Source organism: Borostomias antarcticus (genome assembly GCF_949987555.1).
Source record: "Borostomias antarcticus genome assembly, chromosome: 15".
NCBI classification, from domain to species: Eukaryota; Metazoa; Chordata; class Actinopteri; order Stomiiformes; family Stomiidae; genus Borostomias; species Borostomias antarcticus.
Genome location: NC_140248.1, coordinates 25843219 through 25860422, shown reverse-complemented (window position 1 = coordinate 25860422; position 17204 = coordinate 25843219). Strand labels below are relative to the sequence as shown.

Genomic DNA, 17204 nt, shown 5'->3' with positions numbered 1-17204 from the left:
TCTGACCCTCACCCTAACCCCCCCCTCCCCCCGACAAGGTCTGACCCTCACCCTAACCCCCCCCCTCCCCCCGACAAGGTCTGACCCTCACCCTAACCCCCCGCTCTCCCCCCGACAAGGTCTGACCCTCACCCTAACCCCCCCCTCCCCCCGACAAGGTCTGACCCTCACCCTAACCCCCCCCTCCCCCCGACAAGGTCTGACCCTCACCCTAACCCCCCGCCCTCCCCCCGACAAGGTCTGACCCTCACCCTAACTCCCCGCTCTCCCCCCGACAAGGTCTGACCCTCACCCTAACCCCCCCCTCCCCCCGACAAGGTCTGACCCTCACCCTAACCCCCCGCTCTCCCCCCGACAAGGTCTGACCCTCACCCTAACCCCCCCCTCCCCCCGACAAGGTCTGACCCTCACCCTAACCCCCCCCCTCCCCCCGACAAGGTCTGACCCTCACCCTAACCCCCCCCCTCCCCCCGACAAGGTCTGACCCTCACCCTAACCCCCCCCTCCCCCCGACAAGGTCTGACCCTAACCCTGACCCCCCCGACAAGGTCTGACCCTCACCCTAACCCTGAATCCCTGGCCCAGGATCCCTGCCCTAACTCTGTTCACACACTATCCAGGTGGACGAGGAGTACATGAATCCTCACTCTGTGGAGCGTGTTCCCCTGGGCAAGTGTCCCCTGAAATGGGGCCAGTCCCTCTACATCCTGGCAAAGCTGCTGGCCGAGGTCACGACTGCATTTCCTTCCCTCCAGTGGAAACCTGATCTGATCGCTGTCGAGTAATTTCTGTTTGTAATGACAAATCCTTTTCTAATTCCTTCAGGGCTTTGTGGCCCCAGGGGAGATCGACCCACTGAACAGAAGGTTCTCCACCGGCCCCAAGCATGACGTGGTTGCGCAAGGTGGGTGCAATACCCAGTCTGAGCTGCAGAGGGCGCAGGTGCTGACTGAGCAGGTAACCTGGTATGGTTGGCCTGTGTGTGTGTGTGTGTGTGTGTGTGTGTGTGTGTGTGTGTGTGTGTGTGTGTGTGTGTGTGTGTGTGTGTGTAGTGTCCATCCTAGCAGAGACCGAGGACATTAAACAGCTGCTGCAGAAGCATGGCATCACGGCAGAGACCTTGGAGGACATCCACCCAATCAGAGTGCAGCCCTCCCGAGTGCTGAGTCACATCTATGCTCGGCTAGGTGAATACACTCTGCTCATAGACCGGTAGTGGGGGCTAGGTGAATACACACTGCTCATAGACCGGTAGTGGGGGCTAGGTGAATACACACTGCTCATAGACCGGTAGTGGGGGCTAGGTGAATACACACTGCTCATAGACCGGTAGTGGGGGCTAGGTGAATACACACTGCTCATAGACCGGTAGTGGGGGCTAGGTGAATACACACTGCTCATAGACCGGTAGTGGGGGCTAGGTGAATACACACTGCTCATAGACCGGTAGTGGGGGCTAGGTGAATACACACTGCTCATAGACCGGTAGTGGGGGCTAGGTGAATACACACTGCTCATAGACCGGTAGTGGGGGCTAGGTGAATACACACTGCTCATAGACCGGTAGTGGGGGCTAGGTGAATACACACTGCTCATAGACCGGTAGTGGGGGCTAGGTGAATACACACTGCTCATAGACCGGTAGTGGGGGCTAGGTGAATACACACTGCTCATAGATCGGTAGTGGGGGCTAGGTGAATACACACTGCTCATAGACCGGTAGTGGGGGCAGAGGAATGCATGCACATCAAAGAAAGTGCGACAGGTGCTCGTCAAAAAAGAATAAACTTAAGACAGAGAGAATGTCCGCACACTGTATGTAGCTCCCACGGTGAGTTTTAATAAATAGGGCACAACGTTTCGGCCAAAATGGCCTTCCTCAGGTGCCATTCTCAGGTCAGGTACTCAGGTACTCAGTATTGCACCTGAGGAAGGCCATTTTGGCCGAAACGTTGTGCCATATTTATTAAAACTCACTGTGGGATCTACATACAGTGTGCGGACATTCTCTCTGTCTCCAGCTGTACAGCGTCCATCCTATCGCAGCCATCCTGGTTGACGTCCTGTTTTGATAACCGGGGGTCAGACAGATGGTTGTCGCTGCAAGGATGCTGTCAGGGACCAAAAAACGTGACCACATCACCCCAGTCTTAGCCTCCCTTCATTGGCTCCCTGTCCACTTCAGAATCCAGTTTAAAATTCTGTTGGTTGCGTTCAAAGCACTGAATGGTCAGTCACCATCATACATCTCAGATCTCATCCACTGGCAATCAACCACTAGGTCTCTAAGATCCACAAATAAATATCAAAGCTTAAAGGAAAAGGTGACCGAGCTTTTGCAGTTGCGGCTTCACGATTGTGGAACCAGCTGCCACTAGAAATTAGATGTGCTTCATTTTTATTCTCTAGCTTTTTCGGCCCAGTCTTTTACTGGTTAAATGTGCTTTGCTTTGTGCTTTGTCTCGTTGTTGTTGTTTGCTGTTGTTTGTTTGTTATTGCTTGCTGCTGTTGTGTTTTATTGTTTTGTATATGTATCTTATTATCTTGTACAACACTTTGGTCAGCCCAGGCTGTGTTTTTAAATGTGCTTTAAAAATAAACTTGACTTGACTTGACTTGTCGTGGTAATAGTGTGATGTCATGCAGGTCGTAACCAGCGGCTCGGGCTCACCGGGAGACCATACCGACGCATCGGAGTCCTGGGCACCTCAAAGCTCTATCTCATACGAGACACAGTGTTCACCTTCACACCTCAGGTCTGCTGCTACAGGCTGAACTACAGACACACACCACTGAGCTACAGACACACCACTGAGCTACAGACACACCACTGAGCTACACACACACCACTGAGCTACAGACACACCACTGAGCTACACACACACCACTGAGCTACAAACACACCACTGAGCTACAGACACACCACTGAGCTACAGACACACCACTGAGCTACAGACACACCACTGAGCTACAGACACACCACTGAGCTACACACACACCACTGAGCTACAAACACACCACTGAGCTACAGACACACCACTGAGCTACAGACACACCACTGAGCTACAGACACACCACTGAGCTACAAACACACACCACTGAGCTACAAACACACACCACTGAGCTACAGACACACCACTGAGCTACAGACACACCACTGAGCTACAGACACACACCACTGAGCGACAGACACACACCACTGAGCTACAGACACACACCACTGAGCGACAGACACACACCACTGAGCTACAGACACACACCACTGAGCTACAAACACACACCACTGACCTACAGATACACACCACTGAGCTACAAACACACCACTGAGCTACAGACACACCACTGAGCTACAGACACACACCACTGAGCGACAGACACACACCACTGAGCTACAGACACACACCACTGAGCGACAGACACACCACTGAGCTACAGACACACCACTGAGCTACAGACACACACCACTGAGCTACAGACACACACCACTGAGCTACAAACACACCACTGAGCTACAGACACAGAAGAAGCGTGTGCTTTTTGCCAGGTCATCACTGTAAATAAGAATTTGTTCTTAATGATTTGCCTGGTTAAATTAAAATAAAATAAAATAAAAACACACACCACTGAGCTACATACACACACCACTGAGCTACAGTACAGACACAAACCCTAAACTAGAGACACACCACCACCGCTGTCCTACAGACACACAGCCGACCAGACATCCTGAGACTGACAGTCCTACCAGACAAACCACATCTAGTACTGGGAGACCAGACCCTTACAAGCCTCTCTCCGCTTCAGGACTGCTGTCCAAATAGAGAGCTTCCCAGGGGCCAACATCCATCACATCAGGGAGGTCTTGGACAAACTCACTCCCACAGAGGAATAGAGACAGTAATGCCTCATGCCTCTTCTGGGAACACTCACACAATCCGACTCTGTGGAAGATCAAAACAGCAGATAGCTTTTGAAACATGCTGATAGAGAATGTGGATGCCCACTTGGCCTGAAACAATCTCTCTCCCCCAGAATGTTGGATCACTGGGATTAAACAGTGTGAGGAGGGATGGGAGCCCTGGAGGAACAGAGTGATTACAGTTTCAAACCATAACACATTAAAGGATTATAACCCTAGCCCTAACCCTACTTACCTGATATATGGAAGCGCTGTGTAGATCCTCCAGTGAACTCCTGTGATGAAGGGACATCAGACCTGTAGGAAAAGAGAAAAAGACAAAAGTTAGAATAAGTTTTTTTTTACTTATTCCTAATTGTGTTTACTTGCCTGATGACTGAATACTTACCTCTCCACCTGAATAAAAAAACTACTTGAAGGAACCCTCTCTCAGTATAGCTCAGGATGGTATATTTTAAACTTTCTGGGATTTTTTAAAGAGCAGAAAACAGAGGTGTCTTGTGGCCGTTCGACACACCTAGTGTGTGTTGTGCCCAATCCCCTAATCTAAACTACAGACCACCATCCTACTGTATAAACACACATCACTGACCTACAGACACAAATCACAGCTACAGACACACACCACAGTCCTACAGTACAGACACACCACCATCCTGTTTTCCTCTTGCTGACCCCTCTCCCCCCGTTTGACGTCTTTCAGTGACTGCCTGTGTGTCTGTGTGTGTGTGTGTGTGTGTGTGTGTGTGTCTGTGTGCAGTTTATCGATCACCAGCAGTTCTACCTGGCCTTAGACAACCACATGATAGTGGAGATGCTGCGGACTGACCTGAACTATCTCTGCTCTCGCTGGGGAATGACTGGACGACCTACCGTCACATTCCTCGTCTCACAGAGCATGCTCAGTAAGATTCCCTCCCTCTCCGTCACAGAGCATGCTCAGTAAGATTCCCTCCCTCTCCGTCACAGAGCATGCTCAGTAAGATTGCTTATCATAGCTCCATAGTCTAACTGTGCTCTCTGGAATGTTCTCTCAGCTGATGACCATAAGGAGGTGGACCCTGCCGTTCTGGCAACACTGAAGAAGCTGCAGGATGGCTACTATGGAGGAGCCAGGTACAGATGAAGGAGGAGCCAGGTGCAGATAGAGGAGGAGCCAGGTGCAGATAGAGGAGGAGCCAGGGACAGATGTGGGAGGAGCTAGGATAGAGGAGGAGCCAGGTGCAGATAGAGGAGGAGCCATGATAGAGGTGGAGCCAGGTGCAGATAGAGGAGGAACCAGGGACAGATGAAGGAAGAGCCAGGGACAGATAGAGGAGGAGCCAGGTGCAGATATAGGAGGAGCCAGGTACAGATGTAGGAGGAGCCAGGATAGAAAAAGAGCCACGGACAGATGGAGGTGTATTACTATAGAAGCAGAGCCTGTAGAGATCTGGTGATGTCACAGGACCCACCTGCCCTTGTTGCCCTTGCCCCTCTTCCTGGTTGCAGGGTCCAGACTGGAAAGCTGTCAGAGTTTCTGATCACTTCCTGCTGTGCCCATCTCACCTTCATGGACTGCGGTGAGCACCTGTGTGTGTGTGTGTGTGTGTGTGTGTGTGTGTGTGTGTCCGTTTGTCCCTTAGTCACACAGCAGCAAGATTACGCAAAAGCAACCAGACCAATTTTGATGAAACCCGATGGAGGGGTGTAGCATAGGTGAGATGGAAGAGCACCTGTTGGCTGGGAAGGACTGATTCAGCTAGCTAGCTATGGAAGAGCCTGTTGGCTGGGAAGGACTGATTCAGCTAGCTAGCTATATAAGAGCCTGTTGGCTGGGAAGGACTGATTCAGCTAGCTAGCTATATAAGAGCCTGTTGGCTGGGAAGGACTGATTCAGCTAGCTAGCTATATAAGAGCCTGTTGGCTGGGAAGGACTGATTCAGCTAGCTAGCTATATAAGAGCCTGTTGGCTGGGAAGGACTGATTCAGCTAGCTAGCTATATAAGAGCCTGTTGGCTGGGAAGGACTGATTCAGCTAGCTAGCTATATAAGAGCCTGTTGGCTGGGAAGGACTGATTCAGCTAGCTAGCTATATAAGAGCCTGTTGGCTGGGAAGGACTGATTCAGCTAGCTAGCTATGGAAGAGCCTGTTGGCTGGGAAGGACTGATTCAGCTAGCTAGCTATATAAGAGCCTGTTGGCTGGGAAGAACTGATTCAGCTAGCTAGCTATGGAAGAGCCTGTTGGCTGGGAAGAACTGATTCAGCTAGCTAGCTATGGAAGAGCCTGTTGGCTGGGAAGGACTGATTCAGCTAGCTAGCTATATAAGAGCCTGTTGGCTGGGAAGGACTGATTCAGCTAGCTAGCTATGGAAGAGCCTGTTGGCTGGGAAGGACTGATTCAGCTAGCTAGCTATATAAGAGCCTGTTGGCTGGGAAGGACTGATTCAGCTAGCTAGCTATATAAGAGCCTGTTGGCTGGGAAGGACTGATTCAGCTAGCTAGCTATATAAGAGCCTGTTGGCTGGGAAGGACTGATTCAGCTAGCTAGCTATATAAGAGCCTGTTGGCTGGGAAGGACTGATTCAGCTAGCTAGCTATGGAAGAGCACCTGCTGGCTGGGATTGATTGATTGATTGATTTTTATTTATTTTTAAGACAGGGACAAGGTACAATAGACATTAACCCTATAAAATAGGGAGAGAGTTAGAAGCCTATAGCAGAAATTTCACTCATCCCTAAACCCACATCCCAACCTCCCCAGACCCTTAAAAAGGGTCGGACTGATTCAGCTAGCTACCCAGATAGTTTTATTTCATATGTATTAGGACCGAAATAATGGCATGATGGTGAGGTGCTCTAGGGTTTGTTCTCACAACACTTGTGATTTAAATTTATTTCATGCTGATGGTACAGAAATGGAATGTGTCACAATGAGACAAACCTGTATAAAGGCCGCATGTGATGTGATCCGTCTGTCCAGAGGTGGATGACCTGGCACAGTACCTGGATCAGCTGCTGTCAGTCCCAGAACAGACAGAGAAGATCAGCGCCACTAAAGGAGGCCTCAACCGATTTCGGGCTGCTGCCAAAAAGACCCGAGAGATGGTGTCCCTGGTCCACAAGGCCCGTGAGCTCAACATCCACAGTGAGAACTACCTTCACCCAGACTCTCTAAGCTGTCTGTCAGTAGCTCTGTCTGTAGCTGTCTGTAGCTCCTCTGCAAGGTTACCCTTAATTTTGCAGCTAATTGACCTCAATTCTTGGGTAAGAGATTTCAAAGTCCTAATATTAGAAAGTTACTAGAAATTAGCATTTAAAAGCGGATTTGACAAAATAAGAATCCCAGAAGTGAGTCAGAGCCCATGTGTGTCTCACCTGCAGACGTGCACATGTACCTTCCCACTCAGTTGTGTGTCTCACCTGCAGACGTGCACATGTACCTTCCCACTCAGCTGTGTGTGTGACCTGCAGACGTGCACATGTACCTGCCCACTCAGCTGTGTGTCTCACCTGCAGACGTGCACATGTACCTTCCCACTCAGCTGTGTGTGTGACCTGCAGACGTGCACATGTACCTGCCCACTCAGCTGTGTGTCTAACCTGCAGACGTGCACATGTACCTGCCCACTCAGCTGTGTGTCTAACCTGCAGACGTGCACATGTACCTGCCCACTCAGCTGTGTGTGTGACCTGCAGACGTGCACATGTACCTTCCCACTCAGCTGTGTGTGTGACCTGCAGACGTGCACATGTACCTTCCCACTCAGCTGTGTGTGTGACCTGCAGACGTGCACATGTACCTGCCCACTCAGCTGTTCCGCTCGCCTCAGCCCAGCCTGCACCTGCTGGATGCACAGGGACAGGTACAGAACAGCTCCACTGCATCCACAGGCTAACCTCATAGGGAGCCACTGGTTGTTTGACTGGGTGTGTGTTAATGAAGCTGTGGTTGTTTGACTGGGTGTGTGTTAATGAGGCTGTGGTTGTTTGACTGTGTGTGTGTTAATGAAGCTGTGGTTGTTTGACTGGGTGTGTGTTAATGAAGCTGTGGTTGTTTGACTGGGTGTGTGTTAATGAGGCTGTGGTTGTTTGACTGTGTGTGTGTTAATGAAGCTGTGGTTGTTTGACTGGGTGTGTGTTAATGAAGCTGTGGTTGTTTGACTGGGTGTGTGTTAATGAAGCTGTGGTTGTTTGACTGGGGGTGTGTTAATGAGGCTGTGGTTGTTTGACTGGGTGTGTGTTAATGAAGCTGTGGTTGTTTGACTGGGTGTGTGTTAATGAGGCTGTGGTTGTTTGACTGTGTGTGTTAATGAAGCTGTGGTTGTTTGACTGTGTGTGTGTTAATGAAGCTGTGGTTGTTTGACTGGGTGTGTGTTAATGAGGCTGTGGTTGTCTGACTGCCCCAGGGCTCCAGTGTGGGCGTGGCCCCCCAGACCCAGCTGCCCAGGGACGGGACCGGAGGGATCGACTACCAGGCGCTGGTCCACATGCTGCCGCTCACCAAGAACCTCCAGGACCAGACTGACATCCTATACATCTTCTACAAGGACAAGTATGACAGACATGTTCTACACCCTTACAACACACACACATACAAAGACACAACATGTACACACTCACATACTCTACACCCCTACTGTGTGCGCTACGACACGTCCCCCATACTACACACTACACACACCTCTACACATCTTAAAAGCCTTGTGTGTGTGTGTGTGTGTGTGTGTGTGTGTCAGAGGTATGGACTGGGACACTAAGCTGCATGGTCCGGGCTCCACAGTGCGCCGTCTGCTGAGCGACGTATACGACCAGGCTGGAGACCTGAAGCACTGGGGACTCATCCGCATGATCTCAGGCATGCTCCGCAAGAAGGTGGAGGAGCTGGACGAGGTTCACACACACACTCTCTCTCTCTCTCCCTCTCTCTCTCTCACACACACTCTCGCTCTCACACACACACACACATTCTCTCTCTCTCTCTCACTCACACACACACACTGTTACGCCCCCACAAGGTGTCTCAGGGAGGAAGGGCGCAACATAAGGCAACGGATAGCAGGTGAGGGTGCAGCAACACAAAACTCATAAACCAATAATAAATCAAGAAGGTTTATTAATATAATATAACACAGGGATCAAGGAGAACTATCATTGGCACCAAGAAAATACAAAAATAAATAATAAGCCCACCCCCCTTGGCAGGTGCTAAGCACCCCCAAGTACAGTGGGTGGTGCTCACTCTAACCTAGGGTTGTAACAACAGGTAAACCTACGTGATGTTAAGATGTAGACCCCAGGGTATCTTCCTATTCTCACTTGTCCCTGTGTGCAAAAACAAGAGATTTAACAAACAGAACACAACTAAAGTAGGCTGACAACTAAGGTAAATGGACAACAAAGTATAGAAGCGTCACATATTACATAACTAAAGGACAAACATCAAACAGAATCAAAACAAACCAGAGCTCTGCCACAGCTCTCCAACTAAACACAAACCAACACAGCTCTCAAAAGAGAGAGAGGGAAGTGAATAAAAAGGGGACTATTTATAGGGCGTGGGACTGGCTGATTGAGATATGGAACAGGACTGGCTGATTGGAGATATGGAACAGGACTGGCTGATTGGAGATATGGAACAGGACTAGCTGATTGAGATATGGAACAGGACTGGCTGATTGGAGATATGGAACAGGACTGGCTGATTGGAGATATGGAACAGGACTGGCTGATTGGAGATATGGAACAGGACTAGCTGATTGAGATATGGAACAGGACTGGCTGATTGGAGATATGGAACAGGACTGGCTGATTGAGATATGGAACAGGACTGGCTGATTGAGATATGGAACAGGACTGGCTGATTGGAGATATGGAACAGGACTGGCTGATTGGAGATATGGACCAGGACTGGCTGATTGGAGATATGGAACAGGACTGTCTGATTGGAGATATGGAACAGGACTGGCTGATTGAGATATGGAACAGGACTGGCTGATTGAGATATGGAACAGGACTGGCTGATTGGAGATATGGAACAGGACTGGCTGATTGAGATATGGAACAGGACTGGCTGATTGAGATATGGAACAGGACTGGCTGATTGGAGATATGGAACAGGTGGTGAATGATGATTGGTGAACCAGACGCTCGCATCTGAGAAGTAGGAGAAGTGAAACAGAAGGGGGAGACAAAAACAACACAAAACAGAACCAAACAAAGTAGCCTACATCCATACAACATACATAAACCACACACGTAACACACACACACACACAGACACACACGCACGCACTCTCACACACACAAATATATTTCCCATTATAATGCAACTTCTCATCTTGTTGATGCTGTCATTGCTCCCAGGCGTGCTCTGACCTACTGGCCCATCAGAAACACTTGACGGTGGGTCTTCCTCCCGAACCACGAGAGAAGACCATTTCAGCGTGAGTAAAACACACACACACACACACTCATGCACACACAATCCTGCACACACACACTCCTGCACACACCTACATGATGAGAAGACCATCTCAGCGTGAATAAAACACACACTCCTGCACACACCTACACACACACAAACACACTCCTGCACACACCTACACACACACACTCCTACACACACCTATGTAGCGTGTTCTAGGGTTAGAGCTATGACTATGACCAGTATAATTTATGATTATACCGCTGTTATCACAAATATGAAGGAAAATGGATTTAAGGCGTTAAATCACTCGTATGGGGCACCACCCTGTTATGTACAGGGAAACAAGATAACCTTTATCAATAGTCTAATTTATTCACCAGTCTCAGTCTGTAGGAGGAGGTCTTGACTCAATCAAGTGACCTAAGATAATGTGATGGCGCTCGGACGTGGTCAAATATTAATATTTATTGAAATTATACTAATCAATTATCAAAATATTATAACACAATTCAATAGTAGATGGGAAAACACGTGGAAATATGAAAACACAGCAGAAATGAAAAGAATGATGTCAGATTATCACAGCCTATCCTAAGTCCTCTAAGCTTACAACACTTGGCATCACACACACATCAAAGAGAATGTTGTGAGTCAACCTTAGTGGTGTGTGAAGCGCGATGTCCGTAGGTGCTGTCTGGCTCGACGAAGAGGCACGTGACGTGGTGGTCGCTCGGTTCGATGAAGGGGGTAGCGCGCCTGCGCTCCCACTGGAACAATGATAGTAGCGTTGCTGCGCGAAGTTAATGTTTGCGGAGTTCAAAGTTCAGTTTCAGAGTTCACAAGTTGCAAATCTCATTCAAAATCTCTGCTCTCGCCAGAGGTGGATCGTTGAGTATTTTCCTAAGCCCGTGTCAACTCAGAGATCTTAGGTAGCAGTTCAGCATTCCACAGATATAGGCTGATTCTCACCGGCCGGCACAAACTTAGTTACTGGAGAGATGAGAGAACAAGAGAGTGTGAAAATGAGAGAGAGAGAGTCCTGGTCTGATCCCTTTTAAAACGGCAGGGGTGAGGTGTGACCTGTTGGCGTACAACTGTTACCATCGTAAAACAGAGCAGCACATGTCCTTGTTATGGTTTAAACATGATATGGCATTCCCAAAACATGCATAATCAACCGAGTCATGATTTTAGCCAAAATGGATACTAAACACGGCTATACAGAATCACCAGCATAGAATCCGTAATTTGTAACCACAGTAACACTTGCATACAAATATGATGCATCAGCACAATTACTTTATTCACCGGGCTTATTCACGTGGTGTTTGCATCACCATGGTGGAGATGGAGCAGTTTCATTTTTATTAAAGAAACAAGGCAAGAATGGAGGATCCTTTGTTCCACTGTGAGTGTCTGTGGATGTGTATTGTTGGCCTGGCCTGTCGCAGGGATGGGGGAGCACAGAGTGTGTCTCTGAGCATCTCTTATCAGATCTCACATTCCAACCTGAGGCACAATGTCCCACAATATCACAAGAACTGTTTGGTGGTCAGTAGAAATGGTCAGTAGCACGGCGTCATGTCCTACACTCCTACACGAGTAAAACACACACACACACACACTCCTGCACACACCTACATGATGAGAAGACACATGCATACACACACTCCTGCACACACACACACAAACCTCCCATTCAAACACTGGGTTCTCCAAGTGTTCCTGTGTTGTGTGTTGCCAGTCCCATGCCTCCTGACAAACTGGCCCAGCTGATTGACACTGCCAGTGAGAACAACCTGACTATCGCCATCCTCACACAGGTAGGCAACATGACATCCTCACACAGGTAGGCCACATGACATCCTTGCACAGGTAGGCAACATGACATCCTCACACAGGTAGGCAACATGACATCCTCACACAGGTAGGCAACATGACATCCTCACACAGGTAGGCAACATGACATCCTCACACAGGTAGGCAACATGACATCCTCACACAGGTAGGCAACATGACATCCTCACAGGTAGGCAACATGACATCCTCACACAGGTAGGCAACATGACATCCTCACACAGGTAGGCCACATGACATCCTCACACAGGTAGGCCACATGACATCCTCACACAGGTAGGCAACATGACATCCTCACACAGGTAGGCCACATGACATCCTCACACAGGTAGGCAACATGACATCCTCACACAGGTAGGCAACATGACATCCTCACACAGGTAGGCAACATGACATCCTCACACAGGTAGGCAACATGACATCCTCACACAGGTAGGCAACATGACATCCTTGCACAGGTAGGCAACATGACATCCTCACACAGGTAGGCAACATGACATCCTCACACAGGTAGGCAACATGACATCCTCACACAGGTAGGCCACATGACATCCTCACACAGGTAGGCAACATGACATCCTCACACAGGTAGGCAACATGACATCCTCACACAGGTAGGCAACATGACATCCTCACACAGGTAGGCCACATGACATCCTCACACAGGTAGGCAACATGACATTACGAAGGTAGGCACACAGACACTACACTATGCTATCCTTAGACAACTAACTAACCCTAACCCTTAGACAGACCTCCTGCATGTGTGTGTGTCGCAGGAGATCATGGTGTTCCTGGCGATGATCATCCGGACCCAGCCCAGCCTGTTCTCTGAGATGTTCAGGCTCAGGATCGGCCTCATCATCCAGGTCATGGCCACAGAGCTGGCCCAGACACTGAACTGCTCAGGTAGGGAGGGAGAGAGGGATGGAGGGAGGGAGAGATGGATTGATGGAGGCAGGGACAGAGGGATGGAGCGAGGGAGAGATGGATTGATGGAGGCAGGGACAGAGGGAGGGAGAGATGGATTGATGGAGGGAGGGACAGAGGGGTGGATGAAGGGAGAGATGGATTGATGGAGGCAGGGACAGAGGGATCGAGCGAGGGAGAGATGGATTGATGGAGGCAGGGACAGAGGGAGGGAGAGATGGATTGATTGAGGCAGGGACAGAGGGAGGGAGAGATGGATTGATGGAGGCAGGGACAGGGGGAGGGAGAGATGGATTGATTGAGGCAGGGGCAGAGGGAGGGAGAGATGGATTGATGGAGGCAGGGACAGAGGGAGGGAGAGATGGATTGATTGAGGCAGGGGCAGAGGGAGGGAGAGATGGATTGATTGAGGCAGGGACAGAGGGAGGGAGAGATGGATTGATGGAGGCAGGGACAGGGGGAGGGAGAGATGGATTGATTGAGGCAGGGGCAGAGGGAGGGAGAGATGGATTGATGGAGGCAGGGACAGAGGGAGGGAGAGATGGATTGATTGAGGCAGGGGCAGAGGGATGGAGGGAGGGCAGGAAGATCGGCCTCATCATCCAGGTCATGGCCAGAGAGAGAGGTAAATGGATTGGTTGATTGATTGATTGATTGATTGATTGATTGATTGATGGATAGATAGCTTAAGATTTGAATGTACGGATAGAGAGCCTAGAGAAGGATAGATGGATGGATATATGGATAGATGGATATAGAGATGTATCTGTATGGTTTGCAGGAGAGGAGGCCACAGAGAGCCTGATGAATATGAGTCCCTCTGAGCTGAAGAACCTGCTGCATCACATCCTCTCTGGGAAAGAGTTTGGAGTTCAGAAGAGTGGTATGACATTACACCACACCACCACCTCAGAGTCCCTACACCCCCTCAGAGTCCCCACACCCCCTCAGAGTCCCCACACCCCCTCAGAGTCCCTTCACCACCTCAGAGTCCCTACACCCCCTCAGAGTCCCTACACCCCCTCAGAGTCCCTACACCCCCTCAGAGTCCCTACACCCCCTCAGAGTCCCCACACCCCCTCAGAGTCCCTACACCCCCTCAGAGTCCCTACACCCCCTCAGAGTCCCCACACCCCCTCAGAGTCCCTACACCCCCTCAGAGTCCCTACACCCCCTCAGAGTCCCTACACCCCCTCAGAGTCCCTACACCCCCTCAGAGTCCCTACACCCCCTCAGAGTCCCCACACCCCCTCAGAGTCCCTACACCCCCTCAGAGTCCCTACACCACCAGAGTCCCTACACCACCACCCCCTCAGAGTCCCTACACCACCTCAGAGTCCCTACACCACCACCTCAGAGTCCCTACACCACCTCAGAGTCCCTACACCACCTCAGAGTCCCTACACCACCTCAGAGTCCCTACACCACCTCAGAGTCCCTACACCCCCTCAGAGTCCCTACACCACCTCAGAGTCCCTACACCCCCTCAGAGTCCCTACACCACCACCCCAGAGTCCCTACACCACCACCACCACCACAGAGTCCCTACACCACCCCCTCAGAGTCCCTACACCCCCTCAGAGTCCCTACACCCCCTCAGAGTCCCTACACCACCTCAGAGTCCCTACACCCCCTCAGAGTCCCTACACCACCTCAGAGTCCCTACACCACCACCCCAGAGTCCCTACACCACCACCACCACAGAGTCCCTACACCACCACCTCAGAGTCCCTACACCACCTCAGAGTCCCTACACCACCTCAGAGTCCCTACACCACCTCAGAGTCCCTACACCACCTCAGAGTCCCTACACCACCACCTCAGAGTCCCTACACCACCACCTCAGAGTCCCTACACCACCACCTCAGAGTCCCTACACCACCACCTCAGAGTCCCTACACCACCACCACCCCAGAGTCCCTACACCACCACCACCCCAGAGTCCCTACACCACCACCACCCCAGAGTCCCTACACCACCACCACCCCAGAGTCCCTACACCACCACCTCAGAGTCCCTACACCACCACCACCCCAGAGTCCCTACACCACCAGAGTCCCTACACCACCACCACCTCAGAGTCCCTACACCACCACCACCCCAGAGTCCCTACACCACCACCACCCCAGAGTCCCTACACCACCAGAGTCCCTACACCACCACCACCCCAGAGTCCCTACACCACCAGAGTCCCTAAACCACCACCACCCCAGAGTCCCTACACCACCACCACCTCAGAGTCCCTAAACCAGCACCTCAGAGTCCCTATACCACAGTCTCTACATCACAGAGTCCCTACACCACCACCACAGTCTTTATACCACAGTCTCTATACCACAGTCTCTACACCACAGAGTCCCTATACCACAGAGTATCTACACCATAACCACAGAGTACTATAGTAGTTATATGTCCTTTATGTGTTGCTGACTGCTGACTGTACATGTGCATTGCTGACTGTCTAGCTGTCCCTGTGTTTCTGCAGTGCGTTCCACTGGTACCTCCTCTGTGGCGATCCAGGACTCTGAGGCCTCCAAGACTGAGAGGACAGGCATGAGCCAGCACAGGAGTGACATCAGACTGGTTAGCCCTTACGGAATAGAACAATTCCATAAAACAGCAACAACCACTGCTAATCAGTACAGATAGATATGCAGTATAGATAAATAGTAATTTATCAGTCCTCACTGAAATCACTGACCTTGAATATGCCTGAGTATGTTTTTGTGTCTTCCAGTCTTTATCTGTGCACTCTCTCGACATCGCAAAGATTGAGTCAGGGGTGAGTACTGTGACTTGTATCAGAAACTATACTTTCTCTGTGTGTCCTTGGTATCATGTGTGTGTGTGACTCATTGTACTTCACCATGAGTGTGTGTGTGTTCTCTAGCGCTACAGATTACCACCCATTGAGTCGTTCCAGAGCTCCGTGGGGTTGACAGTGGTCAGGGACAGTCGGCAGGGCCAGTGGCTGAGGAGGAGGCGTCTGGATGGGGCTCTCAACAGGGTCCCTGTGGGCTTCTACCAGAAGGTCTGGAAGATCCTTCAGAAGGTGAGAGGACTAGATCTTGATAGAGGAGCTCTAGGTGGAAGGGTCTAGATAGAGGAGCAAACATGGCATGATTCAAGTGTTAAATCAAGGAGATGAATATGCCATTTAGAGGTCGACCGATAGTGGATTTTACCGATAACCGATACTGACGATAGTTGAAATCAGGGAAAAAGCCGATAACCGATTCATCGGCCGATAGTCCCTCCCCCTCGCTCTGAAGAGAGCTCTTATAATAAAGGAGGGAAGTGGACCTAACAGGCGTTCTTTTTACTATCTGTAATTCATGGGCAGAATATGTATACTGCAATTTAGTAGTTATCTACTATTCCCTAAAATTAACCCCAGAGTCCCTACACCACCACCTTAGAGTCCCTACACCACCACCACCCCAGAGTCCCTACACCACCACCACCCCAGAGTCCCTACACCACCACCACCCCAGAGTCCCTACACCACCACCACCCCAGAGTCCCTACACCACCACCACCCCAGAGTCCCTACACCACCACCACCCCAGAGTCCCTACACCACCACCACCCCAGAGTCCCTACACCACCACCACCCCAGAGTCCCTACACCACCACCACCCCAGAGTCCCTACACCACCAGAGTCCCTACACCACCACCCCCTCAGAGATAACGTATGTAGGAGTTATGAGTACTTCCTGTTTCACCAGTAGGTGGCGCTGTAAGTGTGACTCAATACCGATGCATAGATGTGTTAAGAATGCGACCTACATGAAGCTTGAACAATTTGGTGCAAAACGGATAATGTATGTAGGAGTTTTGAGGACTTCCTGTGTCACCAATAGGTGGCGCTATAAGTATGACGCAATACTGACACATAGATGTGTTCAGGACAGAACCTTCATGAAGCGTGAGAAATATCGGACAAATCAGATAATGTATGTAGGAGTTATGAGGACTTCCTGTTTTATGGCAAAATGTCAAAATTTGGCGGGGCGCCACGGCAAGGGTGTTTGGTGAAACTACATTTTTTTGATAACTTTTAATCAAACTTTTGATGAAGCTGACC

General features: G+C 50.3%; 1 protein-coding gene across 1 annotated transcript in view; it reads left to right on the top strand.

Annotated features, from left to right (window-relative positions):
• The window catches only part of LOC311318996 (phosphorylase b kinase regulatory subunit alpha, skeletal muscle isoform-like), a gene marked incomplete at both ends in the record, with an annotated part of 60415 nt that overhangs the window by 18420 nt on the left and 24791 nt on the right, over positions 1-17204 (top strand). Inside the window, 20 exons of the mRNA XM_084450430.1 lie at positions 621-728; positions 826-904; positions 1053-1187; positions 2647-2756; positions 4680-4824; positions 4957-5035; positions 5411-5481; positions 6883-7047; positions 7689-7765; positions 8309-8454; positions 8639-8792; positions 10266-10345; positions 12074-12152; positions 12966-13095; positions 13898-13999; positions 14106-14629; positions 14717-15032; positions 15602-15699; positions 15854-15898; positions 16007-16168. Coding sequence (XP_084306556.1) covers positions 621-728; positions 826-904; positions 1053-1187; positions 2647-2756; positions 4680-4824; positions 4957-5035; positions 5411-5481; positions 6883-7047; positions 7689-7765; positions 8309-8454; positions 8639-8792; positions 10266-10345; positions 12074-12152; positions 12966-13095; positions 13898-13999; positions 14106-14629; positions 14717-15032; positions 15602-15699; positions 15854-15898; positions 16007-16168 — 2805 coding nt within the window. The remainder of the gene's footprint in view (positions 1-620; positions 729-825; positions 905-1052; positions 1188-2646; positions 2757-4679; positions 4825-4956; positions 5036-5410; positions 5482-6882; positions 7048-7688; positions 7766-8308; positions 8455-8638; positions 8793-10265; positions 10346-12073; positions 12153-12965; positions 13096-13897; positions 14000-14105; positions 14630-14716; positions 15033-15601; positions 15700-15853; positions 15899-16006; positions 16169-17204) is intronic.